Source organism: Colossoma macropomum, unplaced genomic scaffold (genome assembly GCF_904425465.1).
Source record: "Colossoma macropomum unplaced genomic scaffold, Colossoma_macropomum, whole genome shotgun sequence".
NCBI lineage: Eukaryota > Metazoa > Chordata > Actinopteri > Characiformes > Serrasalmidae > Colossoma > Colossoma macropomum.
In genome coordinates this window covers 24458880-24486826 of record NW_023494795.1, presented here as the reverse complement: position 1 = coordinate 24486826, position 27947 = coordinate 24458880, and the positions used below count along the sequence as shown (strand labels likewise).

Sequence of the window (27947 nt, the reverse complement as noted above, 5' to 3'; positions counted from 1 at the left end):
CGTTATTTTTGTCTCGCCGTTGCTTTCTCAAAGCTTGAGCATCTGACTTCTTCTCATCCTGAACTGGCGATTTGGTTTTGCCCAGTAGAAGTCTGGGTGGGCCTGTTAGTTTTCTTTTCAGGCCTGCCTTCTCTTGGAATTCTGCGCAGCCGATCTCCTCTGTTTCCATCTTTCGTGGAAATAAGGGCAGTTTGCAGAAAAGATGGAAGAGTTATTTAGGTGTGGTGTCTTCCATTGTTATGGAAGGTCAGATCTTCAAAAGTGCTGTAAAGCAAAGATATCAAGACAGTCATACTGAATGGAAGGTTGTTAGTACTGGCTCTTGGTCTCTACAGAATATGACAAAATAATAACAGATTTTACACAGGGTGAATTATATTTAAAGAATAATTTCTTAGCAATGCAGTGTTAGAAATACGGTCATATGCAAAAGTTTGTGCACCCCTGGTCAAACTGTGCTATGTTGATTTTCTAAGTGAAAATAAGTTAACACATCTTACTCTAACCTTGTACGGAGAACACACATTTTAATGCAAAATTACTGTTTAAATATAAAATATGGCCTGTGCATGTTTATATTTTATGTTTTAAGTGTTAAACTTAGCAAATAAATAGAAATTGTACATTAATCTTTTGAGAAAAATGCCATATTTGTGCTTGCTCCTCGTAGATGATGTGTGAAATTAAACAAAACATAATTTGAAAGGGGGTGTTCAAAATTGCACATGACTGCAAAATCTTTTTTTTTTTTAACTGTTGCATTTGCTCCGTGCCTTAAAAAGCATTGCAATGAAAAACGGGTTTGAGTTGAATGCAGTTATGACAATTAGGGATGCACGATGATTTCAGAATGATATCAGTATTGGCAGATAATTGCTTTAAAAAATTCCATTTAAGAGTGGAATATTTAGGTGATGCTGGGCTACTGCACAAAAATGTTTACTGCATTTGTAACCCTACAGAAATTAATGTTACATTTTTCTGTAATGCTCATCCAGGTGGATTTTGTCCCAGTTTCTAGATTTTAGAATTTATCGTTCATGAATTGGCATCTGTACTGGTGTCAGCAGATATGAGAAATATTGGATATTATAATAATATTGTCATCGGTCAATAACTCCTACATTGGTCCATCCCAAACTATGATGCCTCTTTACTATTACTGCAGTGATGCTAACTGAAGTCATACTTTCCAGATTTACTAAATCTTACCACTCGCAATAAACGATCAAAAACTATTTCACATCAATGAAAAAAATCTCCATAATGTGACTGTCACTACAGTGTCATTACATTCAAAGTCTGCACTCTGATCTGTTAAGCAGGTGTGTAAGATTTCAGCAGAGGTTAATTTTTAAACTAAATGTATTAAAAGTAGGATAATGCAAAAGCTGATAAACCACATAATTTAACTGACATTTCTTAAATATGAGGTGGTGTAGATTTTGTTCTTTTGTCAAAAGAATAGAACAAAATGTTGCATTTGTGATGCGAATTTGTTAAACCACTACTGATGCAAATCAGATAAAAAATTAGTTTTTATGAGAGAAATGTTTTTACCAATGTAAAAAATGTAGAAGAGTTTTTACCAATGTAAAAAAGGTTAAAAAAATAAAAATATTATTCATATGTAAGTAAATATGATAATCATCAAAGATCACAGCAAATTTTGAACAAAAACCAAGAAAAAAAACACAATTATGGCAAATAACAATTAAGCACAAATGTTGTTTCTATTGCAAATAACTGAGCTGTTTTTCAAATGTATGATTAAAATCTCAGAACATGTCTCTATATAACCCCTAAAAATGATGTCCATTGCTAAAAGTGAAAAAAACACAAGTGTTTTGCGTGCAACTACTTATGGAATACCCAAACTGTTTAATAAAACATTTTACTAACTTCATCAACCCACTGTGAGTAATAAGTGCATAGGCCTGTTCCTTCCACTGATATGGATGAAAACAGGTAAATAGAGAGGATACAATTTTCCATCTAACGCCATGTCTATGGTGTTAGATGGTTACTTCCCAAACCTCATGTGTTTATGTGGCTGTCCTTTTCTAATGTGAAAATAGGCATAAGACAAATATGCGTTATACAATTACAGATTTTTTTTGTTAAAGATGTTTGCTTGTACACTTTTTTTTTTTTGATCAGTGACTGCATGAGCTTTTTTCTAATCACAGTCTGCTGCCTCCTATTTTAAGAATGAAGCGACTGGCTATAAATCAAACTGCAAGCTAAGTTCTTGCCTGCATTCACTAGACAAGAGAAAGTATTTTGCAAGCATCAGAGCACTTCTCTTACTGTTTTACTTAAGGAAACAGGCTGCATTTTAAAAGGATAAAGATAAGCACAAGCATTAGAAACTGTAATTAGGCGTACCTGTCTACAGCAGGGTGTCTGCCAGTGTTTTCCTCCGGCTGGGAAAGAAAGCGAGGTGCGCGGTGGATGAGGAAGCTCTGTTTGCGAGAACACTTGCAGCTCTGCCACCAGCTGAACGGTCTCACACGCTCTAGCTTGGAGGGATGCTGTTTCCTAGAGGGCCAGGCTCTCATCAGTTTCCATAGCAACCAAGTGATTGACAGTTTATGATCTGTGGCATCCAGCTATGCAATGATGCAAGAGCTATACTAGCTCAGAGACGGCTCTGTGGCTGACGTGACCACGAGAGAGGGTCATTAGCAGCCTGCAAGTTTTGTTTTTTAGCATTCTAAAATGAATCCAGGAAAAAAGAAGAATACATTGCCTGCACTCACATTCTGTTATCATGCTTACTTGCTTATTTTAAAGTAAATATTGATCAATCGTTACCATCTACAGTAATAAATGCATGAAACACAGCAAAATGTTTACCTAAACATAGAAGCTAATGTTTTTCTTTTGTATATAATCATTACGGATGCACAATCACATTAGAACCATGTCTTAGATAATTGCTTAAAAATTGATCAACTTCAGACAAATGTTTACACCTGACCAATGTTTCAAACCAATGAGGTATTGATTGTACTCTGGAAGAGCAGAATGTTTACATGACACTGGGCTACTATGCAAATATATTTGCATTTTATTCATTTTAGTGTATTTGTAACCCTCTAGAAACAAATGCAATGCTAATCCAGAGAGATGTAGTTTAATTTCAACATTTTGTGAATGATTATGTACCAGTATGAGCAGAAGTATACTTGAAAAAAATGGATATCAGCATTAGCTCACAATTCCCATATTGATGCATCACTAATAACTATGTACACTATACATCCAAAAGTATCCAGACAACCCTTCTAATTAGTCAGTTCAGCTACTTTAAGGTGCACCCATTGCTGACACATGTTCAACTCCTTGCACACTGCTCATAATCTTTATAGAAAAGCACTGGCAAAAGAATTTGATGCTCTGGAGCAGCTGGACATGAGCCTAAGAGCTCCATGCCCAATGCCATGCACCAACTAGAGGGTTATAAAGCACCCCAGCATCGGGCTGTGGAACTGTGGAACTGTGGAACTGGGTTCTCTGGAGTGATTGAGCTTTTAGGAAGAGTTCGAGTGGCATTTGTGATCCAGAACTATTCCTCCAACATCAGTTCCTGACCTCAGTAGTGGTTGAATACAATCAAATGCTCATAGCAATGTGCCAACCTCTACTGTAAAGCCTTCCCAGAACAGTAGAGACTATCACTGCAGCAAAAGTGTGACAAACGCCCCATTAATGCCCTTGATTTCAGAAGAAACATTGAATAAGCAGGTGTCTACAAACTTTTGGACATATAGCAAATGTGTCATAGGCAGACCCAAGTACACAGACCATAGAACACTGTGGAAATCAATTTTAGCTTTTATCTGATTTTATTTAGTATATAATCAATGGACAAATTTAGCTGGACATGACAAGAGGCTTGAAACTTGACACAGATCCTGAGGGGTTATAAAGATAAAAATCTCCATTTAACTTGGCTGTCAAATAAGCTACTCATCATTAGGATACAGCATGGTTTAAAGGAAGTCTGACTAGGAACAGTGATGTTTGCAATTGAATGCAAATAGAATCGCACTTTAGACATTAGCTACCAGTGTCATTTTATCTGCTCACCATTGCTGGACCTGCTACACAGTATGTGCCCTCAGGGCTCTTAATAGCAGGCTGAGCTTTTTAGCATTCAGGTCATGTTGTTCTCACACTGTGGCTGGAACAGGAACTGCACGCTTTCTCAACCTTTCTTTCTTTTCTCTCTTTTTTGTTTCTATGTACCCACATTATGTGGCTGTAAGTACTAAATAAAGTAATTTGATAATTTCAGGACTGTTGGTGAAGGTCTAAGTGAGGTATGGCTGCCTTCAAAATAATCCTGTAAGCCAGTTTTGCAAGGATGTGTTATTGGCTACGTTAAGAGAGATGTTTAGTATAGTCAGTTCTATAGTAATTGGCACTCTTGGTAAAGAAAAGTAAAGAAATGGCATGAGTCTTTGTGGTTAATAAGCTCAGATATCTAACCTCTAATTAAAGTAGTTGAGTGAAACAAAAAAAAAAACACAAAAACACGTGTCACAATTATTGACACCACTAGAAGTTCTTATGAACATTCTTATGAAGTGTAATTGAAGCAGGTTCCCATTTATATATCACTTTTCTAAGTCCACCTGTTCAGGAACTCCTCATCCATGACTACTTGTTTCACTGGAGTATAAATGAGGTAACACAGAGGCCCTTAGTTGTTCATCCATGTGGGGAAGATTAGAGAATACAGTACTGAAATGAGAGAAAAGTGTGCTATTCTTCCTCTTCACTTCCATGCCAACAAATGATTTGGAAGGCGTACCAGAATAAAAATGTAAGCACCTGGAAATTGCTATAAAGCACTGGAACTATTGCTTGGTTTATTGGTCAGATGAGACAAAATTAGAGCTTTTTGGCAACAAACACTCAAGGTGGGTCTGATGTAGAAAGATGGTTGTATAGAAAAGAACTTAATCCTCATTGTTAAGTGTGATGGAGTATTTGTGATGTTTTTGGCTTCAAAGGCCCCGGGAACCTTGTTAGCATACATGACTCCATAAAGTAGCAGGAGTTTTTAATGAAGATTTGGTTGCTTTGGTCTGGATGTAGGTGACATCAATATTCAGCCACTCTTGCATCAGAGAATTGCGCATTTCCCTGGTATCTTACTCGTTGTTCCAGGTAGTCCTACAGATTTTCAAGAGGATTCAAATCTGGGAACTTTGTGGGCCAGTCCAGATGTGCGAATGCTCCTGAATGTTCATCATGCCAATCAGTCACATTTGCAGCCCTGTGATCGCAAGAATTGTCATCTTGGAATACAGGGATAGGAATGTTAAGTTCCTCTGTAAGATGACGACCAGGCAAAACCTGGTTGTCCAGCAGCTCAGTGTAGGCACTGTGGTTCATATTTACTGCCACCTCAACCAAAGGACCCATTTCCGTATATTTAAAACACCCTCACATCACAGAGTTTCCTCCAGCTTGAACCACACCTTGCACGCAGTCCTCATTAAATGTTTCCTGAGCTCTCAGATGAACACAACGCCTAGCAACATACAGGCAAAAACTAGATTCATCTGACCGATTTTCTGTGTCTCTTCGCCCACTGTAACCGGGCGACTTTGTGAGCAAAGCCTGTTGCGTTCCACTCTGCTCCATATGTCCATGGTATGCAGTTCCCTGTGGAGTGCTCTTTCAGAAAATGGTTGCGAAGGACTTGTGTTGACTTCTAGATTCTAGAAGCAATTCTTGCCTGGAAGCGAAGCAATTTTTATTCACAAGCCGTGAAACACAATGGCGGCCCCTGCCCATCTGTTTCGTCTTTCGGCCACAATTCTGATGAGAATTTCCTGTGGACTGGGATTTTTTACATGCTGGTGGACTCGTATGACCGTACACTACCATACACCTAAACATTCAGCTATTTCCTTCACACTATGGCCATGGGCACACCCAAATGCAATCAATCCTTTTTGCCAATCATTAACATCTGCTTTGCAGCATCATTATCTACACATCGAACAAATGACATTCACTGTACTGTACCACCTTTTCTCAATCTATGAATCCTGTCACACACTGTGCAGGAATAGCCCGATCATCCTTGTACAACACCATCTGCATATGTGTGTGTGTGTGTGTGTATATATATATATATATATATGTTTTTGTTTTGTTTTGTTTTTTGATTTCGCTCATTTTTCAGTATGAGATTGAGCCAATTTTTAAGGTCATTTTACGGCCCCTTTTCTCTTTTACAGAGGGTGGTAACAACTATGGAGCTAACTAATGTCATACTTTTGGCGTTTAAATCTCAGCATCCCCTACACGCAGTGCTATTTCAGGCTTCAAGACTGACTGCATTTTCAATGTTCAGTGACACAAGATCCCTGAGGCATGCAGAAAAAACTCAAATGTGCCCTGAACCGCCCTCCTGAAAGACAGCGCATAAACCTCCCAGGGCTGACTGGGGAACTGTTCCTAGACTACTCAGTCCTACTACTGCAGACATGACCTTTCCACTTGTCCCCAGAAAATTCAGCATTATTTCCCGAATAAAGGAAATGAAATCACTAGTGTAAAAAACTGAAATCCAGAACACTGTACTGTATGTATTTATCATATTGCATAAACCACCGGCTTTAGAGAAACACTGTATGTAATGAATGAACATAACACTGAATCACTAAAATAATTAGTGGATCAGAGCTATTAGATGCATGGAGGTATTACTCATTTACAGTTGAGGTGCAACCCATCTCACAGAATGAGGAAAATCGCTCAGCCCAGTAAATATTACATGATGGCCAAAGCCAAAAGTGCCTAGTCTCCCCTGAACGAAAATTACATTTCAGAATAAACGTCAGAGTGAAAGATGGAACTAGGAAACGTATTCTCTTTCCGCAACACTCCTACGCCTGCCTGGGTAAACAGCCCTACTTTATTAAATAAGCACAAAACTAGGTGTCCAGAGAGCACATTAATCAAAAGTTATTAAAAACGTGCAGGAGCACACACAGATGACATTTTCTTGGAAAAAGGTCAACTTTAATTTTACATGGACCAGTACAGGCACAGACACATCAAATACAATCGTGCGGACTGCAACTACAGTCTTCATACAGGGTCACAAAAAGACTTCATATTTAAACTGGATACTGTCACACTGACTTCAGGTGCAACCTTAAAGGAAAACAGCAGACACAAAGTATAAAAGTTTCAGTGGAAACATCAATTATAAGTTTAAAGCAAATGGACAACCTTAAAACAATCACAACATATGTCTGCTGATATGAGTTTTATTAGTATTCTCAGATTTAGGCTTAAAGCTCAAATACCTATATTTGCAAAGACTACACTAAAAGCTGTAATGTACTGGACTATTCAAAAGCCAGAGACCACCATTCATGTATTTCATTTCTAGTCAAAAAGTACAACTTATTCATTTTTCAAAGGATATTTCTGAGGAGATCAGATGTACGATAATCCACTTGCACAAGGGGAAAGGAAAATAAGTTAATAAAAAATTAGTTTCCAAAACTGTAGTGCAAAAAATGAATAAAAGATTAAGAGAAAATAAGGCTCCTAAACACTGTGCAAGACTTGGTTGACCGCCAAAACTGTCCCTATAAGATAAACAAAAGAAAGCTTTAAAGCTTTCATCTTTGAGAGAAAATCAAGCTCCACTCTTGCTTCAGATCAGAAAAAATGTCTCTGCCCATCCTTCCACTGTGATAGGACAGCTCAGTGCTATGGGTCTGAAATGATGTGTAGCTGTCAAGAAGCCATTACTAAGAAAGGAAAGAAGATAGAAAATGAAAAATCTGCAAATCAAACAAAGCAGCTGGCGTTCTCAGAACAATGGACTGATCAGCCCAGAGTTCAGACCTCAACATCACTGAATGTGTTTGGGAATACTTGGATCATGAGAAGCAGAAAATGCAACCAACCAATTTTGGAGGTCTGGAAAAATATCCCAGCATAGGTCTTTTAAAACACCCAAAGCAAGTCCCCTGAAAAGAACGAAAGCTGTAATAAAGGTAAAATGTGGACACTAAATAATTAAAAATGTGATATATGTAGGTGCTGAGATGCAGGTGTTGCAGGAAAACATACGACTGTCGCTTCTCATCTTGGTCAGCAAGGATCAGGGAAGTAAAAATATATCCAGGATAATAAATAAAATTATATCATTTGTAGTACTGAGATTTTCATGAAGACCAGTGCATGTAGACAGTGTTTCAGGCATATTGTGCAATAAGATGTTACACTAACATTTGGGGTCCTAACTCCTGCAGAATTCGACATTGCGCTCTTCACCTAATGATCATATTTTTAGACTCCTCACATTCAGAGCTGCAGTGTTTTGTGATAGACAGGTTGGATAATACAGAGAAGCAGTTAATGATGAATGCATTTTTCAGAGGAAGCACAAAGACTATTCTTAGAGTGGTCTTTTTTCAAGGAAGAGAATAAACACAGATTCTAATATGTCTGAACAGAGAAGACGTGAAAGGTTATCCCTACTACCACAGATAGGATTTCCCTTATATTCTGTGTTGTATGGGGGCTCGTTGGGGTTGCGTATTAAGAGTTTATCATAGTCTGCCCTCAGGGTATTGATACAGTGATTGGCTTCAATAAAAGCAGCACTGAGTGGCACTGACATGTATTATTGACCAATTGTTTTTATCAGATAAAACACTTTTATTTACCAATACTTAAAAACACATTATGTTGTATGCATAAGCAAGTGAGATTATTAACCTTATTACAAATCTGTCTTATTAACCGGCCAACTTACCCAGTACAGTGCAGCTACTGGCTGTTACTATACAGGTCATTGTTGCCATGAAAACAGGGCCATGCGGGATCTTCAGAGCAGTCATTTTTCTGTTACACAGTTTACAGAAAGCAGTTATAATTTAGTAATCACGGAAGACACAGGCAAATGGCATCTATGAACTTAGAGCTTGATTTTGGGAAAGATTAATGAAATCTTCCTGTACTCAGCAGAAGAAAAATTGTCAACACCATCTGCTATGTTCAACATACTAGCACAGATCAACCACTGATGCATGTATCTCTTAAAGACTGGCCAGTGCTTAGAGAAATCACAAATACAAAGGTGTGATCAATAAAACACACAAATGTGCTAAGGTCACTTGGACCAATAGTAGCTGAGCTGTCGAGGTGCTCATGCTCTGCGCAGACCTGCAACCTAGCAACGCGTCTGGATAAAAATATCCACTACATACGTGACCAATCTGAGCCACATTCTCTCAGTCTCATCAACACTGTTGACTCATCCCACTGACAGACTGGCTAAAGGAGCTGATTGGAATTGACCCTCACTCCTATTATTGGCTGCAGTATCTATGATAAATTAAGGAGGATTCATTTGTTTTTTTGTCGATGTGGTGTGTCAGTGATTTGTCATGAATAACAAATAAATAACACCTAACTAAATGACAATAGCAGCAGCATATAACAGAACCTGGGTTTATCATACTAGTCTAATAACTAATAACAAGTAAGTACTTCAACTCCATATGACTATACAATACAATACTATAATATACTATAAATATAAAAGCAAATATACTATATCAACTACATATCACTACACATCACATATACAGTACTGTGCAAAAGTCCACTCTTCAAACATTTCAATTCCAGTTAAGCTTAGTTAAGGTTAGTATTAGCAATTAATTTCCATTCCAAATATATTTTTGAGGAGATTAGATAAAATAATCCACTTTTATAAAGAAGAGGAAACCCAAAGAAAATTAGGTGAAACAACAGATAAACAGTCAGATAAACAGTACTTAAAGCTTTCATCTTTGAGAGAGAGGAGAAAATTAAGCTCCACTCTTGCTTCAAATCTAAAAAAATCCACAGATGTTTCTGTCCATCGTTCCACTATGAGATAACAACTAAACGCTATGAGTCTGAAAGGATGTGTAGCTGTCAAGAAGCCCTTACTGATAAAAAGAAATAGACAAAAAGAAGAGAATGCGGAAAGAAACCTAAGCTGTTGGTGGGCACGATAAATACTAAAAACACTAATAACCTACTTTTGTGTAATTTTCTGCAAAATGTATGATTTCTGCTTTTTTTCCCTGGTGCTAAATAAATGAATAACTTTTACTGAATTAAATACATTTCCAGGCTAAGAGCATGGTGGTTGAAGTCCCATTTTCTCTGTATCTTTTAATAATTTATCAACTTCAGTTTTGAAAACTCCAGTTTATTCACTTACTTTCCTTTGACCTCCCCCTTCTTTATGCAAATAGATTATCTTATATACAATCTCCTTAGAAATATCTCCTGAAAAATTCATAACTGACTGGAACTTAAATGAATGACGGGTGGTGTCTGAAAGGTCTCACACAATAATAGTAATGACAGATGGCCTTTAGGTATTTAGGAATACTGAAGTAAATGAAAACTTACTGTAACTGCCAGAAGGGAGAGAAAGCCTGCTCCCACAAAGGCCTGGATGTCTGCAATCGGCAAGGTAAAGTCCGTAGGCACCACTTTCATCTCTGGATCATTACCCAAGGATGACTGGGTCTTCATTATGCACACTGGAAAATTCCCAAAGCCCTTTAGGAAAAGAATAATAAAAATGAATTAACAAATTATAAAGTTAGATGGATTTTTAAAAAGGTTAAAAATAATTAAAAATCAGTGTCATTACACTCCTACTCTATTCCCTACTTGTTGTCATAGAAGAACACCATAGGTTCACTTAAGTTTATTTAAATCATCCTCTGATTACATATGTTGATAACTGTGATCTTTACAGTGAAAAGTGCTGCATTACATGCTATCAATTGCTCACAGTGTCTATTATAGTGTCTTTTGGTGAAGACTCACCTGTTTCATGTAAAGTGCCAGTTTCTCTTTGGCTTTTGGTGAGAGCTCCACGTCCTTAGCACCATAAATCTTCTGCGCCACCCTCTGAATCTTCTTTATGATTGGCAGCTACAAGATCACATTAACCTCAGTTAATCTCAAATTCTGCAAGCAATCCATCTGTTATGGTGCTGTATATCATTGCTGCTGCAATTTAAGTGAGTTACGTGCAGTGAACACAAGTGAGTTATGTCCAGTTTCCCTGGGGGTTATATTTAGGCCTTGTCTATGAGGATTGTGTGCATGATATAAATATAAGCTGATAATGAAACAGCTCTATGTAAGAGGTGCTAATTGATTCTCCGAGGGACACATGATAAGGCAGTGCTGTTCAGTTAAGGACGTATACAAATAAGACTGAAAAGATTAATAATCACTTAAAAGGCTCCCTGCCATGAGTGATCATTAGTAAATGCTTTGCATACTATTAAAGATCTTTAAAAGGTAGACTCTCAGTCCGTAAGAGTGCACAACTATGTTCCAGAAGTACACCTTAAAACTCCAACTCAAGCTCATTATACTGTTCTTAACAATGACACAATTAGATATGCCAATCATGCTGTTGCTTTGCAGTGTTGCAACAGACTTCATCACATTTTCTTTTTCAAGCATACGTTCCACCACTAGCACTCATTTTACCTCCAGGTCATACAGGTAATGAAATGGGCTTGGTAGCTCTGCTGCTTTCTGAACAGCTTGTGCCAGGGCAAGTGCTCCAGCTCCCCCATCAGACCAGTTAGTGCAGAGCACTGCATCAAATGCCCCAGCCTGCCTCGCCTGGCTACACACCAGCTCCAGCTCAGCCTTTGTGTCAGAACTACGGGCAAAGGATAAAGACATTTAAACAACATTTTCACAATTCCACACTTTTCATATTCCCATGCATTTCATTTGGCAAATCAATTAGCATATCTATTTTGTTCACATCAGAAGTAATTTAAAAACAATTGATTAGAGACACTTAGCTTTAGTTCACTATATTTCCAGAGGGTCAAAAGCTTACATATATCAAGTTGACTGTCCAAAGTATCCACATCCATCATTAAGAGAGAGTTCTACATTGCCATGACCTGAAAGGCTCCAATTCCAAGACCGGTACAAAAAATGACACACTGATGTTTGCAGGTGATCACCGAGACAAACTATAAAAAAGACCTAGCATTTTGAAGGAGTTTTCTCCAATCAGATTAAACAAAGATTTAACTGTTTGGCCGTGACGATCAGAGCTATGTATGGAGGGAACAGGGTGAGAACACCATCCCAACTGTGAAGCATGGGGTGGCAGCATCATGTTGTGGATGTGTTTTGATAAAAAAGGAAATGGTGCACTTCAGAAAACAGGCATTATGAGGAAGGAGGATTATCTAGAAATACTAAAGCAACACCTCAAGACATCTGCTACATAGTTGCTTGGTCACAGCTGGGTCTTCCAGCTGGACAGTCCACCTAAGCATTCCTTCAAGTTGTGACAAAATGGCTTAAAAAGTAAACAACAAGATAAAAGTACTGGAGTGGCCATCACAAAGCCCTGACCTCAATCTCATAGAACATGTGTGGACAGAACTAAAAAAGCATGTCTGAGCAAGAAGGCCCACAATCCTGACTGAGCTACACACTTCTGTCAGAAGAAATAAGCCAATATACTGGCACAGTATTGTGAGAAGCTTGTGGAAGCCTTTCCTCAGCGTTTGATTTGTCCAGCAATCACAAAGCAATACCACCAAATTCTAGTATGTACATTTAAACTTCTCTTATATTTGCTATTACTTTGTAATGACCTTGTATGCAAATACAGTGTATACAATGGAGTTTAGAAGTCTTTAGCCAGATTGTATGTAGAGTTTTATACTGAACTGCACGAACAGTCTAAAGCACACAATCCAGGAAACAGCACATCCAGGAAACTATAAAGCCCATAAATTTTTTATTGTTAGTACGTAAAAAGAAAAGTCAGGCAAAACATTTGATGTGTAACCTGAAGGTGTTGACAGCCACCACGACTGGCAAACCATATGCTCTGGCATTCTCCACTTGTCCCTTCAGATGAGCACAACCTTTCTCCAGCAACTTCAGGTTCTACAGGACAGAATAAAGCCATTATTTCGTACCACCCACCCGTATGCTCCATCACTTTACTCACACCTACTGCAGGATATGAATACTTCATTCTCAATACTGATCCACCATAAATCGTTAAGTCTCTTGAGATTGCAACATTTTTTATTAAAAAAATAATAAAAGAAGAGGCAAACACACACATGCAAATGTGCACAAAAAAGGTTTTTCTCTTAGATCCATCTTTATTTCTATTGCTTTCTGTGTAACTCTGGCTAAATAATACTGTACGTAGGAGATGTGGAGGCTGGATGCATGAGTTTTAGTCCAAGTTTACAGCAACAGGAGTCAACAAGCAAATGAAGGGAACAGGAGTATCCAAACAACAACAACAACACAACAACAACATTTAGGTGAAACACAGAAAAGTCATAATTGGGAAGCACAGTAACAAATACAAATACAATGGATCAACAGACAGACTAACAGAGGTAACCAGCAATGCTACATAAAAGGCAAAGGGGGAGGGGGCATAGTCTACATTTTCACAAACAGGTAGTCTTAGCTTCAGACACTTCACCCACATATAAATGGAGTGTTTGATATCTTTTACATGATAAGCTAGTATGTAAAGAAAAGACAGGAGTGGGGACTGGAAGGGGAACAGCCTGGCTGGTGACATTTTGACAAATACTACTCATAATACATCTATATATTAACTTTTTCAAAATATTATTGTTTTCACGAGGAGTCACCATATATCCCTAAAACATCTACAGAGCTAAACACACACCTAGCTCGGCTCTGAAACAAGATCAACACAACAATGAACTCTTGCATCACTTGAGCTTACCTCCTCTGAATACTGTTTAGGCAATGGAAAGCCTGCTGTGACCTACAAGCAAGAAAAATAATTACACTCACTGTCTTTTCCATCTCTGAAACACATTCACTGAGCCATGAAGCCCAGGAGACTTCTCCACTTCTCCATGGATGGAAAAGTACAGTACATTATTAACACATTCACACATGTGACTTTGTGGAGAAGTGAGGAGTGTGTGGGAGGACTAGGCAGCTTAATTATGCTGTCATGCCTTTAATGATGTAAGGATTCTTCTCACATGCATGGAAATGGTGTGATCTCACACCTCTGCTAAAGGTGATTAAAGTCATTCTTACTTTGGACAGGCTATAAATGTCTCTGTGGCTTAGACTCACCCCAGGGCCACCCCCATGCATCTTGAGGGCACGGACAGTAGCCACCAACACCACCACATCTGGCTGCAGGCCTGACGAGCGGCACTTGATGTTGAAGAATTTCTCCATGTCAGTGTCAGCACTGTGCACAGTCTCCGTGACTGAAGCAATATGACAGAGAAGAGCATTAATATTGCGTGTTCTTACAATTCAAGCTACTTTTGGACATTTGCCTACAAACACTATTTACTATTTACTGTTATTTTATATTTTAACACTAATTCTTATGTAAAAATGACAACATTTGATTATTACAAAATAAACTGTTTAGAGTTTAATCAGTTTTAGTGCTGACAGGAATTGAGTGACAGAATATGCCTCACCCACAAAGCCCTGTGGGCCCACCAATTTTAGAGCTATTTTGTCTGTCACGACGGACGCATTGCCATAGGCGATATCAGCAGATGGGCTAGTGTGAACAAACACTGGGGTCCCCTGAGAGAACAAGATTGAAAGTGAGATAGACATACAGTGAGAGTAAAGTATGTCACGTAACTAGCTATCATTTTCGGTTTAAATGAATGATTTTGAAGGAGTTATGCAAGAACTGAACTTGGGAGGGAAGAACATACCTAAAAAAAACAGCTCCATCTAACATCCAGCCACATAAGGTAAACACACCTGACTATTTCTTCTGGTTTTGACGATTCATGCTAATAACTAACTTACTATACCTCTCTTCCTTCTTGTAGTGTGTAAGGTCCTTTCCACCATTATTTTATCTCAAATTTCCTTGGATGTCCTTGTACATCCAAAATCTGTTTAAAAATAGTCAGTTTGTCAGAGATGTGTTAATAGTGACAATGGCTGTCCAAAATCTATTTTAAGCAGGCAGCTCGTTGGTGACCCATTAATAATGTCAATGGATGTCCTTAAATCCATTTTAAAAATGATTGTCGGTAGTTTCCCGAGCCAGATTTCTGCCTATCATCACAGTATGGTGTGTCTTGCCCCTTAGCATGGCCAAGAACCATCTACTTTGATACGAAAAGGGTAGTTTGACTGACATGCAAAATAACCAAATGCAGACCGTAGGTCCAAATACAGAACATGCTGATGAAATTTGGAATTTCCTAATTTCCTAAACTAATAGTGGAAATGACATTATTTTGGACATCTTTTCAATTAATTTTTTATCCAAAATAACTAGGTGACTCTGTTGGTTGACTTCAGAAATCAATGGTATTAATGGGGAATGCTGTTCCCCCTTTACTTCAGTAACAGCCTCTACTCTTCTGGGAATGTTTTATACTAAATGTTGGAACATTGCAGTGAGAATTTGATTGCATTCCCCCACAAGAGCATTAATGAGACCAGGTACTGATGTTGGATGATTAGCTTTGGAAGATAAATGCCACTCCAACGCATCCAAAAGGTACTGGATGGTGCTCCATCACTCCATCACTACACAGCCCAATGCTGCAGGGTTTTATACCCCTCTACCTGATGCTTGGCATTGAGCACGGGGCGGGGTGCTGGAGCCTATCCCAGCGCTCACTGGGCAGAAGGCAGGAAACACCCTGGATGGGTCACCAGTCCATCATAGGGCAGACACACAGACATACACATTCACACACACAAGTAGGGGCAATTTAGTATCTCCACCTGGCTTGACTGCATGTCTTTGGACTGTGGAGGAAGTGCTAACTATTATTTTTTACTGTTATAGTTCACTATTGTTTTTATCCATCCTAATGATGAAATATATACTGTATGATAGACATGTCTGCACTCTATAGAAAAGCACTGCTAATAGAATGGGATGCTCCAGAGCAGCCACACATGTACCTACGGTCACCATACCCTATACCAAGTGTCAGCCAGAGGAGTACAAAGCTCCTCAGCATTGGACTGTAAAGCAGTGGCCCTGTGTTCTCTGGAGTGATGGAGCTAGTGGAGTTGGAGTAGCGTTTGCGATCTAGAAGTAATCATCAGATGTGTCTTTACATCTAGTGTAAAGCCATCTTAGTAAAGTAGAGGCTGGTACTGCAGCAAAGGGGGGGAAACCGTTAATAGCCTTCACTTCAGAAGAAATACTGGATGACCAGGTGTCTCCTAACTATTAGACATTTGATATATATATGCATAAGGAAACATTAGATGTCATGTCGTAATCTCATGGAGGAAAGTGAACCTTTTATCATACCTCCAAAGTCTGCATCAAGCAAGGCTTCAGGGCATTGTTCAACAGCAGGGCTAGGGCACCACTAACACCCTGTGAAAACAAAAATAATGGGACATAGCTCATACACTCACACATACTGGTGAATTAAACATGCATTCGGCTTTCAGCAGACAAATATTTTCACATCACACGCACTGACCAGGTCCTCTGTGGTAATGAGCTCTTCAGATCTGCTGATAGCCACCACCATCTTGGCCAGTCTGTTCTGAAGGTCCTCTGCACTGCTGCTCAGAGACAGTATGGCCATGATCTCATTCTTCAGGGAGGCAAAATCCTGCCACACATGTTCATTCCATCTTCACATAGCAATTACTTCTTTTTCAAATAATGTCCTGCACAATCAGTACATCTGAAACTCAATCAACTCACTGTATAAACAGTGAGAGAACATATTGGTGGCATTTGGACAGAAACAGGCAAAAAGCAATAAATGGCATTACAATGATAATTACTCTAGTACTGATACATACCGTTCTGGCATTAATGTCTGGGTTAACGTCCAATCGGATGAAACGTCTTATCTCTTGTTCAGTCAGGGTCAAGGGATCAGATTTCTCAATGCCTAGTTTCTGCAGACAGGTTATAAAGCCCTCTATCAGTTTTCTGACATGGCATTTTAAGTAGACATATTTTTAAAGGTATGGAATAATACTGTATTTTAAGAAACATTTTTGCAATCTTAAGTTTAGCAAGTTTACACAAAGATGCAAGTGGATAGATTTAAAACCTAGTGTTTAAAACAGGAAATTAAATAAATAGGGCTGACCTGAATAATTTGAACACCCAAGCGTTCATTACATTGGTATTCAAGTCTATGTTTGGTATTCGGAACAATACATTTCATCAGCAAGAGCAAAGATACCTGAGAATTCATGTTTAGAAACTCTTTAAGTTATCAAATGATAAGAAAAATGCTCAGTGCTCATTTTGCAATAAGAAATTGGTATGGAGGCATGACAAGTTTTATTAATCATCTGAAATATGTAAATATGGTGATACAGTCCCTGGTGAGGGTGATGCTAAAATTGGGGAGTTCAAAGCCTCAAACTGTTTGTTGTGGTGAGTTCTAGCTGTGGATTGAGGAGGGGAACACTGGCACTACTGCTTTCACTTCTCCCTGGGTAGTCCTTCCTGTGTAGCTCCAAAAGCTCCTCATTTCTCTGCTCAACTCAGCCTGCGTGTCACCCTTACTGGTGCTTTCCATGACAAAAAAAACAGTGAACTAGCCAAATAAAATAACTCAGTAAAGTCAATAAAAGCAACTAACTAAAACTAAATTCATGATGGTGATAAATAGAACAGTAATTCTAATTCATAAGACTTACAGTGTCTAAGTGATTCTGAGGGTGACAATCGTAGCATCTGTAGCAACATACAGTGTGCAAGCAGCTGGGCTTCAGCCTGACTATTAATACAACGTTGCCATCGCTAGATAAATTGTGAACAGCAGTAAGATTTATACATTAAATTATGGTTAATTATTAAATATAAATATTATTGCTTTCAGAAGTGATTTTAAGAAGTATTTGTGTACTTGTTTGGAAATACCAGCAAGCCTGTAAAATGCTATTGGAGCCAGCCCCAGTCAAAAAATCTCACTCACACTGACAGCAGTCTTCTTTGAAAAAGCACTGCCAACAAAATGATTGTGTTGATCAGAGTTGAAAACATTTTACCTTACCTGTAGCCTACTGAGCTGGGAAGGTGAAAAGGATCGATGACCATCTCTGAATGGCACCAGGAGGTCAAATAAAACCTGCAGGAAAAGGGCTTTTCAGTACAAGCATGAACACCCACACTCACACTAATCCACACTAGAGCTCATCTTACCTTGTCAGAGTACTTGGTCTGGTAGTGACAGTATGCTTTGATAGTGTCCACCACCAGGCTGCTGGCAGCAGAAACAGCCTCGCTGTCACCTGAGGGCTGAAGACTGACCTGGGAAACATGTAGAGAGGAAGCAAATACTAATAACACAAGCAGAATGTAGGAGGGAAATCACATTTTGTGATCCGTCATGTAAGAGATGACTATACCTCCTCCATCGGTATGATTTGCGAATATCCACCTCCAACAGCACAACCTGTGTATAATGCAGTTCACAGTATGTCATGCAAAGCTTGTATTGAACTTTCACTATTATGTCCAAAAGTTTGTAGACACCTGCTCATCCAACATTTCTTCAGATATCAAAGGTATTAATCAGGAGTTTGTTCCCACTTTGCTGCAGTAACAGCCTCTACTCTTATGGGAAGACTTTCAACTAGATGTTGGAACACTGATGAGAGGATTTGATTGCATTCAGTCACGAGAGCATTAGTGGGGTCAGGTACTGATGTTGCATGATAAGTTCTGGATCACAAATGCCACTCAAACTCATCCTAAAGGTACTGGATAGAGCTCCATCAATTCCACGGCTTCACAGCGCAATGCTAAGGGGCTTTATACCCTCTAGCTGATGCTTGGCATTGGGTATGTTCACCTTAGGCTCATGTGTGGTTCCTCTAGAGCATCTTGTTCTACTGACATTGCTTTTCTATGGAGATTATACAAGCTATGAGCACAATGGAACTTAGTTAGCAAGAGTTAGTAATAGGTGCACCTGAAATTAGCTGAATTCTTTATTAAAAGTGGTGTCTGGATACTTCTGGACATATAGTGTACTTAAAACTAATATAGCACAAACTCAAACTTCTGCAGCTCTACATAATTAAAGCATCAGACGGTACATTTTCACTTATGGGCTTAAGCTGCCATTTGTGTAAAAATCCTCATGTAAATACATTTTGAACACCAATATCAGGGAGACTAAGGCTTTCTTAGACATTGGGAATTTAACACTCTTACCTTTGATACCAAAACTGGATTGTGGGGATGGCTGTTGTACAGAGGCAAAAGCATTGATGTCCAGGTGGGCTCCTAAAGCTTGTGCCAACCCGAGTGTGATGGTGCTCTGGCCTTCACCAAGTTGAGTAGGCGTAATTCTGACCACGCAAGCAAAGATGGTATTTAGTTAAAGAAGTTCAGTTTGTGATATAGCCTGTACAGATATGCTGTCAAACATACTCATTTCAGTGTATTTACATTGTTTTCAGAAAAAATGGCTTCAAGGCATACAGCTAATGTAAAAAAATAGAGCATTTATGACTGTAATGAGGATTTCTGGGTGCTGGTTAAGACTAGTCCAGCTATAAAACAGCAAAATTTGAATTTTCACTACAATAAACCTGGCTCACATTAGTCCCTCTGTATGGTGTGGACTATTAATGAGCTTTAATATACAATATGTCGAAACTGTTATGTGAAGAAGTCTGAAAATGAACTCAAATTACCCAGTGACCAGCACATATTTCCCATTAGGTTGTTTATCCAAGCGTTTTAGGACTTCCACTCGCACTTTTAGCCTGCTCCTGCCGTACGGCTCTACCTCCTTTGAGAGGAGGCCCACTTCTTTGGCAAGCTGACCAATCGGATTTCTTGGGTATAAGCGAGAGATTTGGACATCACTGTAAAAGACCGCAAGGCGGGAATAAGTTTAAAAACAGGATGAACTGCAGTTCCAAAATGCATAAGACTTTTTGATGAGCTGTTTTAACAAATCAAAATGTTTTATAATGTTTCAGTGTTATTCACAAGCTGTTTTATAAATCATATTACTTAAAATATATATACATTTAAAATATACATTAAATGTATGTAGTTGTGCTTAATGTGTTGAGTCCTTCTTTTTGTGTAAGTAAATTTAAGCATGTAATTTGTAGACATACTGTTATTACACTATATTAAAGATACTACTGGGTGTACTGATCCACTTCAGTGCTATTCATTTATACTGCAACAAAAATGTATTTTAAATAAGATCTTAATATCACAAAATACACTTAAATACATTCAACAAATAAAACGTTGAATGTGTTCAAAGTGTACTTATATTAAAAATAATTAAGTATACATTTAAACATATGAAGAATAACTAAACACAACATGTTGTTAACTCTTGTTCATTTAAAGTTAACTTAGGCAATGTTGACACAAATTCTCCTACACTTGAAACATATTTTAGATGTAAAATTCTTAGTTGTACTGATACCCTCATATTTGATTGCTAGTTAGTTTATTATACTGAAACTAAAATGCACTAAAGCATATTTTAAAAGTCATTGCTTTAACAGATACAGATAAATAATACACTTAATTTGATGACAATTTAGTATGCTTCTATTTTAGTATGCTTCAGTATGTTAAGAAGTGTTTCTATAACTTCATTTATCTACTTTTTAAAGAATACAAAAATGTATATTTTTTAGATGTATTTCCATAAAATGCATGCAATTAACTATTGTGCTATTAGTGTTCTAAGCATATCAAGGGCTATAAACTAGAAGAAAACTTCCTCCCTGAATGTTAAGACATTTTGCATGCAACTGTACCTTGGCTGGGGTTTAAGCGGCTTTAGCTTTGTGTAGGAAATATTCCACTTCCCAGGCTTGTACATCTGCAGAAATCGCTTAGCACTCTTGACTGTATTCTGGTGATGACAAGAGTTATTTTTATCATAAAGTTAGGGTGAGGTAACATATGAATTTATATGACATGTAATTTTCATAATTGATCTAACCAATAAACATATCAACAGTAGTGCATTTTTCTCACAATTATATCCATTTCATCCAAGGACAAATTAGTATGAGTAAAAGTAAGTTTTTTATCATGAAGCAGCAGGAAAAGGTGGCTCATCATGTGGCCTTTTGTAAAGCACACATCAAGACACAACGACCTGGCTGACTTCACCGTTCGAGAAGATCAGGTGTCATACTAACATGAAACACCAGAATTTTTGCTAGTACATATCTTTGTGTACACAGAACTTCTTAGTGTAAAAAACCAGGTCATCTCTTTCTTGGTTTTCTACCTCCATCAGCATGACAACAGTCATCGGCCCCACTCCTCCAGGAACAGGGGTGATGTACCCCGCGCGCTCCTTAGCTGACAGGTATTGTACGTCCCCAACTACCCGTTTCCCCCCCGGCTTCCTGCTGTCTGTGGAGAGTAAAAACATGAGCTGAAGTTCCTGACAGACTCCATTAGGAACCTAATGTTCAAAAAGAGGCCCTGAAGAAAAAGAAATACCTGGGATATGATTGATGCCACAGTCAATGACCACTGCACCCTTTTTAACCCATTCTCCTTTCACTAGTTCTGCTTTGCCAGCCCCCACAACCAAGATGTCTGCCCTTCCCACCTGAAGAGACAATGTGAATATAGTGAGTTCTTCTCTTAATTTTCTTCATGCAGAAGGAATGTGCTCAGTTACATTTTGCATTTAATACCACAAAGTGCAAAATACTGCTTTATAATTTTAAATGACCAGTATAGATGTCAGCTTTGCTGTTGTAATATGAGATTATATGGTTAAGAAGCATATATCACCCTGCTTATGTAGGTGTGAAAAAAAAGACAGTACGAGGCATTACTTGTGCAGCGAGGTCTGAAGTCTTGGAGTGACAGCTGGTCACAGTGGCATGGTTCCACAGGAGCAGATCGTGCATGGGAGCTCCAACAATCTTACTGCGTCCAATCACCACCACATTCTTGCCAGACACTGACACACCTGCACATTAAACAGAGCTCTTACTCATCAACTGGACTCTCTTCAAGTAATCCAAAGCAAAAGCCCTAAAAACATATGTTAGATTTGGCAGATGTTCTTATCCAGAGCGACTTATCATAAAATCACATATTAGATATAGGCAAATTTAGTGTTAGGAGTCTTGCTTAATGACTTTCATTGGTGTAGCATTGTGTTTGTGCCTGAGCAGGGAACTGAACCCCAGTTTGCTGCAAGTGGGTCCACAGTATTAACTACTAGGCTACACTGCTTGCTGTCCACTGTTTTAGGAACCACTACCTTGTACTTTCTGCCCGCTTTATGAGGTCATAAAATGACAATGTAATTTGGCAGTCTGCTTATTTAAACACCATTGTTATGTCTTAAACAAGCTGATGCTCTTAAGGCATGCCATTACACTAGTCATCCACTAGCATCTAACACTAACCTAAATGTTTATATTAGACTACCTGTTTAAGAGTTATAAATAATGAATGTCATATTTACTACAGTCTCACCAGCAATGAGTAGCAGCAAGGTAAGGCTTCTAATAAAGCTTCCAGTAAGTATATTCAAACGTGTTTAAACATGCGGATGCACCAAATTATTCATTTTAAGGGAAAATTCTACTTTAATGAAAATGAGATCATAATGTACAGATGTGATGATAAGTAAATGTGCCTGATTTGACTGACTGTCTCTCACCAGTCTGCTTGATGAGTTCCATGCAGCCATTGGGAGTACAGGGGATGAAACAGCTCCTTAGGTCTCCACGAGCCAGTTTCCCTGCATTTATACTGCTCAGACTAGAAGAGCGATACAGATAAAACCATGAGTGGTCTTGCAGTTGCATGAGGAGCTGCAAAGTAGTCCAACCACACAGTTGGCACGTTTGTCTTGTCTAAAAGATTAGGACATAAACATTATGGAGAATTAGATCCTCTCTATGTCTCCTTTCGAGCTGAGAGCTCCACAGCAGCTGCACAAGCAAAAAGGAAACATTTATAGCTACCGCAGCCTGGCCAAAAGCAATATTTACACTGCACCTCATGCTCTTTCTCGCTGGTATTCACAGATACCTGTTTGCTCTAACAGCAGTGCTTGCAAAAGCATGTTTTTTCCATTTGAAAGAAATTGAAAACCTCAAGTACTGCTGGCTGGGCACCTTCAATTTAATTCTGAGAGGCAACAGATGACAGGCTCATGTTCATGCTGGATAGGATGCTACCTGTTTTTCGGCTTGTCTGAGGTAGATGTAGTCCACTGGACTGATGCAAAAATACTTGCTTCTGCCCAAACCTTTATTTTCAGTGTTCTTAGACGAATGGTAAAACCAGCATGCTATTACCAGTTACTATTATCAGTCTACAAAAAGCAAGAATTAGGCCAAGTGGTTCTCACAGAGTGAGTGGATTAGAGAGCCAAATGAAGTGGGCTAGAAACAGGGAAGAAACGGTATGTGTGGCAGGTGGCTTGAATTTTACATTGGAACGCACTTTCCAATGTAGAGAAGAAAATGTTTCAGACCCCACTACTGTTTCTGTAACAGCCTGAAAGAGTGACACTTATTAAAAAGAGTCGACACTAACTGCATAAAAGAGGAGGCTGACCCCTGTAAGAGACCATGATAATAGATCTGTGTAATGACTGCAAATCATCTTTACAGATATATATTATTCTAAGCTATAAAATGTATGAAAGCTGTACAATGCATGGAATCATGCAGAGAAGCTTTCTGTACACAGAAGGTAAGTAAAGGTCTTGTCTAGGATGGATCAAACTTGGTCAATACAAAGCACTGGGCAGTACTCACAACTTAAAGGCTTCTGAATTGACACAATGAATTGATTTTCCTTTATGGTGCTGGGAATTTTCAGTGAAATAAAACATTGTTTTCACAGAATTGCAGTACATATCTCACCCATCCACATCTTTCTCTGGAGACACTGCATTGGTCACTTTCTCTGTGTCTATGGGGTTGATGGAGTCCAGAGGTAACTGGACAATGAGACCATGGACCGCAGGGTTATCATTTACTGCTTCTATGTTCCACAGCACCTGAACAAATCAAAATTATAGTCTATTCCCTACTTGGTGTGTTTTCATTAGAGAAGAAGAAGGGATCACTTTTTTGTTGCCAGTTGTGGCCCAGAGTCTGTTCTGCTTACCTCATCTTCTGTGGCAGTCTTTGGAAGCCTAATGTGGTTGGCATCAATTCCAATCTATAAAAGGCAGAGCAAGCATGAGAGGAAGAGTCAGCACAACATCTAAGATCAACAAGGCTACATTTATCCCCACCTACATCAGCTGCCGCCTTCAGCTTCATACTAATGTAGAGGTTTGAGTCTTCTCTGTCTCCAACCTAGGAGGCACAGAAATGAATGACTTCATTTATAATATCAAACGCAAACAAATGAACAACTCAATACAACTATTTTGACAATGAAAACTGATTAAAAAAAAAAAAAACAGATTGCCAAGGGTAGCCAAAGGATAGCGAAGGGTTATTCTGGGTCAACACTACACGCAAACATTGTAGGTCATGTTTGTCAACGTATTAAAGCAATTCATGAAGAAGCTTCTTTTTTCTATTTAAGACAAAAGAATGAATAAAGAAAAGAGAGTGGCACATTACCAAGTGGCCATCTGGAGCAAAGTAAGAGGAAAAAGAATAGAGAAGGAAGGTGGTTCATATTTTCAGAGAAGAAGAGATTATTGACTTCATTATCTTCAAAGAATAGATCAGAGAAAATGAAGAACAAGCGCCAACTGACTTGCAGTACAACTAAGCCTGGTCTAAAACCAGGCAGATGGCTCTTCATCTCTGCCACATCCTTCTTCAGACGCTCCCTCACCTGTCTTTACAAAATATAAAACAGTAAATACAACATGTAGAATTAAAACACAGAACAATATGAAAACATTACAAATAAACACACACACACACACACTCATACCATACAAACAGTACTGTGCAAACATTTTAGGCACCTGAGAAAATTTTATTTAAAAAAGTAAACTTAAATAGTTTGAGGAAACCAATATAAGTATATCAGTATACTTATATCGGTTATTATCATATATTTAATTATATATAAGTATATATGAGTATAAGCAAAATATATTTATTGTTGTATCCACTTAAGTAAATTGAGCAAACTGTACCAACTCCAGTCACTGTGTTAATCTTAGAATGATTGAGTATTTTGGACTTGTGTATATGAATATGCAATAGTTGTATTAACTCAATACAATTAAGTACTTGTAAATTAAATTTACTGCTTGGCTAAACTAGGCTATTCTTGTAACAAATTCATATTGTATTGCAGAAATATGGTGATAATAGATATTGCAGACTCCAGAGTCCAGATGTAGTTTCTGTAGCATCTGTAGTTTGCAGAGTCCAGATGTAGTTTCTGTAGCATTCAGCCACCACAGAACTGCAGTCAGCAGGTGGGAACTTGACACCTCAGCTTCCTCAACACTGATTTTCAATCAGTACTGAGTGAGAAGAATCACAAAAAATAAGAAACAAAACAGACACCCCAGAAAAAGTAGGCCAGGGAGAATGATAACACACACATGGTATGGAAAATGGTTTTGGTTTGGAAACCATGACTTTTTTCTGAACAGGCTGAACCTAGGACTAATATATGGAGTAAACAGTCATTGACATATGTGTGCATGTATAGGTAGAAGAGGGGAAAACAATCCAGCTGCATAAAATTTTCAATAATCTTCAAAAACAACCCATTATTGGCCTGTTTGTATTCGCATGTAAAGTTAACTTAAATACAAATAGTGAAAATAATACATTTCATTAAAGTTACCTTAACTCAAAATACGCTAAAAATGATAAGTTATAAGCTACTATCTCAACAATTCAATTTTGAGCTGGTTTGAATTTTTCAGATTAAGGTACTCCAGCTCTGTAGAATTTAAGTTGTGTTAACTTAATACTTTCATTAAGGTGTGCAGAAGGTTTTATAGTCTGAGCAGTAAATGTTTATTTGATCAGAAAAATACTAATTTTACAATAAATACAAATAATATCAAAATAATTAGTAGCGATTTTATGTAAATCAACGTCCAGTCCATTTTAAATGTTAAATCATGCTTGCTGCTGATGGACTTTATTAAATATATGTAATGGCTGTATATATTCATACATACATATATACATACAAATACTGCCATCACATGGATATATAAGTATATATTTTTTTCTACTGCCTTAAATGAATTTTCCTTATTTGACCCTTCAAGTCATCTGTAGGTTAAGCCTGAAGCCCAGCTGCTTACATGCTGTTGCTATGTTACTGTTGTCTTAACGCTGATGTGGCAATATCAGTAATATCACTAACGTTAGCACTACAGTACACCTTCAGTAGACACTGTTCACTGCTTTTAAAATGAAAAATAAAATCTTTCTTTGGCATCAAATTTGAAAAAATAAGACACATTAGTTACTATGAAATAATGCATATACACTGTGTAAGATTAAAGACAGACCAAAACAGCATGTTTTAGCCTTGATTTAAAACTGTTCCACAGTATGGAGCACATGCATATATTATTATACTATATGGGCAACTGAACAGCTGTGTGACCAGTAAGTGCACTTTAAAGAAACAAAATCCACTAATTAGACGGTGTGTCTGGAAACCTGCACCTTGTGACTTTAATAAACAATAACTATTTCATTTAAACAGTAGCAGGCTAAACCATGTTCAAGGATGCTCCAACTCACTGTGAGGTCTTGTTGCCTGAGATGACAGTCGCTATGGCACGATGGCTGTCCCAGCATCTTGGGGCTCTATGCCGAAGCCTCATGGCAGTGACAGAAAACATGTCCAGCTCCTGTGGAAAAGACAAGGAGAAGGAGTCAGTTAGGTTATGGCACAAACATGGGAGAACAGTATTCACTAAACCTCAGAAACCTAGCATTATTATTAAAATTCTGCCATCCAGTGGATAATTACACATTAATTCCTTAGTTAGTTATGTAAAGAATTATATTTACATTTTGTATCTACACATCTGGCTTTTTCACCAAATTTAAATTATAATAAAATCTCTCCTGTTCAACTTACATACACAAATTTGGTATTAATTTAATGTTAGATCCACACATTCACAAGGATTTCTCTTATTTCAATGATCTATTAAATAATAAATACAAATAATTAATGTGAAATTACAACATGCATTTTTTTTTCCCGACTCCTATGGATTCATTTCTAGAAAGGCGGAGGCAGCCTTTTAGGAAAAAAAGAAAATAAAAGAAGCTTAGAGCACAAATCTTGAAATGCAATGTTGCAGAAGAGGACTCTCTCAATCCCTTTAAGCACCTTCACACAGAGAGCTCCCTCAGTGTTCTGCAGTGGAATAGCTGAAATACAGCTGACAGCTGAGTGAGGAGAGCCAGCAAAGCCACTCTTTCTTCCCTACACAACTGTCTCCTCCTCCTGTGTCAGAGAAGACTGCCAGCCCACTGACCAGTGTCTTATCTCTGGCTTTTTCCACAGCATACCAGCTTGCTTCGGACAGCCTGGGAAAGCAGTAAATAAAAGACTTCTGTTCAGGCCCAGGCAGCTCACACGCCCTCGTGGTTGGGGCAGAAAAAGGGGGAAAAAAGCTCTGCAGAAAGACTGCCACCACTGGAGTGGGGGAAGTGGGCCGTTCCACTGCCTGGTTCACTCTCAGCCAATCACAGAACTCTTCAGCTATGCGGGTGGAATTCCTTGATCTTTGGAGTGCTCTTTATTCCTTTATCTCCCTAGTCCTTTCCGTGAGCTGTTCCTCTCTTCAAGAAATGTCTACGTGCAAGGGGTGGGGCAGAAGAGCTGGGAGGAACTTGGCTTAACTGTGTTCCAGTGGAACGAGCAGGCTCACACTGCAGGTTCGCCCATGTGA

At 38.3% G+C, this 27947-nt stretch overlaps 1 protein-coding gene across 7 annotated transcripts; it reads right to left on the bottom strand.

Moving 5' to 3' along the window:
- Window positions 1-65: 65 nt before the first annotated feature.
- mthfd1a (methylenetetrahydrofolate dehydrogenase (NADP+ dependent) 1a, methenyltetrahydrofolate cyclohydrolase, formyltetrahydrofolate synthetase) lies at window positions 66-27947 on the bottom strand. 7 transcript variants are annotated; one of them, XR_005007811.1, is made up of 29 exons: window positions 27383-27947; window positions 26782-26891; window positions 24806-24890; window positions 24334-24393; window positions 24200-24253; window positions 23953-24089; window positions 22737-22837; window positions 21898-22034; window positions 21554-21665; window positions 21336-21463; window positions 20854-20951; window positions 19756-19929; window positions 19271-19407; window positions 18460-18506; window positions 18254-18361; window positions 18105-18179; window positions 16894-16992; window positions 16563-16697; window positions 16385-16453; window positions 14562-14673; window positions 14200-14339; window positions 13835-13876; window positions 12902-13002; window positions 11566-11743; window positions 10888-10995; window positions 10462-10614; window positions 8807-8895; window positions 2389-2541; window positions 66-264 (listed from the first exon to the last, which is right to left on the bottom strand). XR_005007811.1 is itself a non-coding variant. In XM_036581958.1 (28 exons), exons 2-27 carry the CDS (start codon window positions 26880-26882, stop codon window positions 8821-8823), a joined length of 2766 nt encoding a protein of 921 aa, XP_036437851.1. In that variant the 5' UTR covers window positions 26883-26891; window positions 27383-27947; the 3' UTR covers window positions 7024-7185; window positions 8807-8820. The 7 variants fall into 7 exon arrangements, 6 of the variants coding, with proteins under 6 accessions (XP_036437851.1, XP_036437853.1, XP_036437852.1 ...); XM_036581958.1 differs by lacking the exons at window positions 66-264; window positions 2389-2541 and adding an exon at window positions 7024-7185; XM_036581960.1 differs by lacking the exons at window positions 66-264; window positions 2389-2541 and adding an exon at window positions 7024-7185 and having other exon boundaries at window positions 24330-24393; window positions 24806-26891; window positions 27383-27946.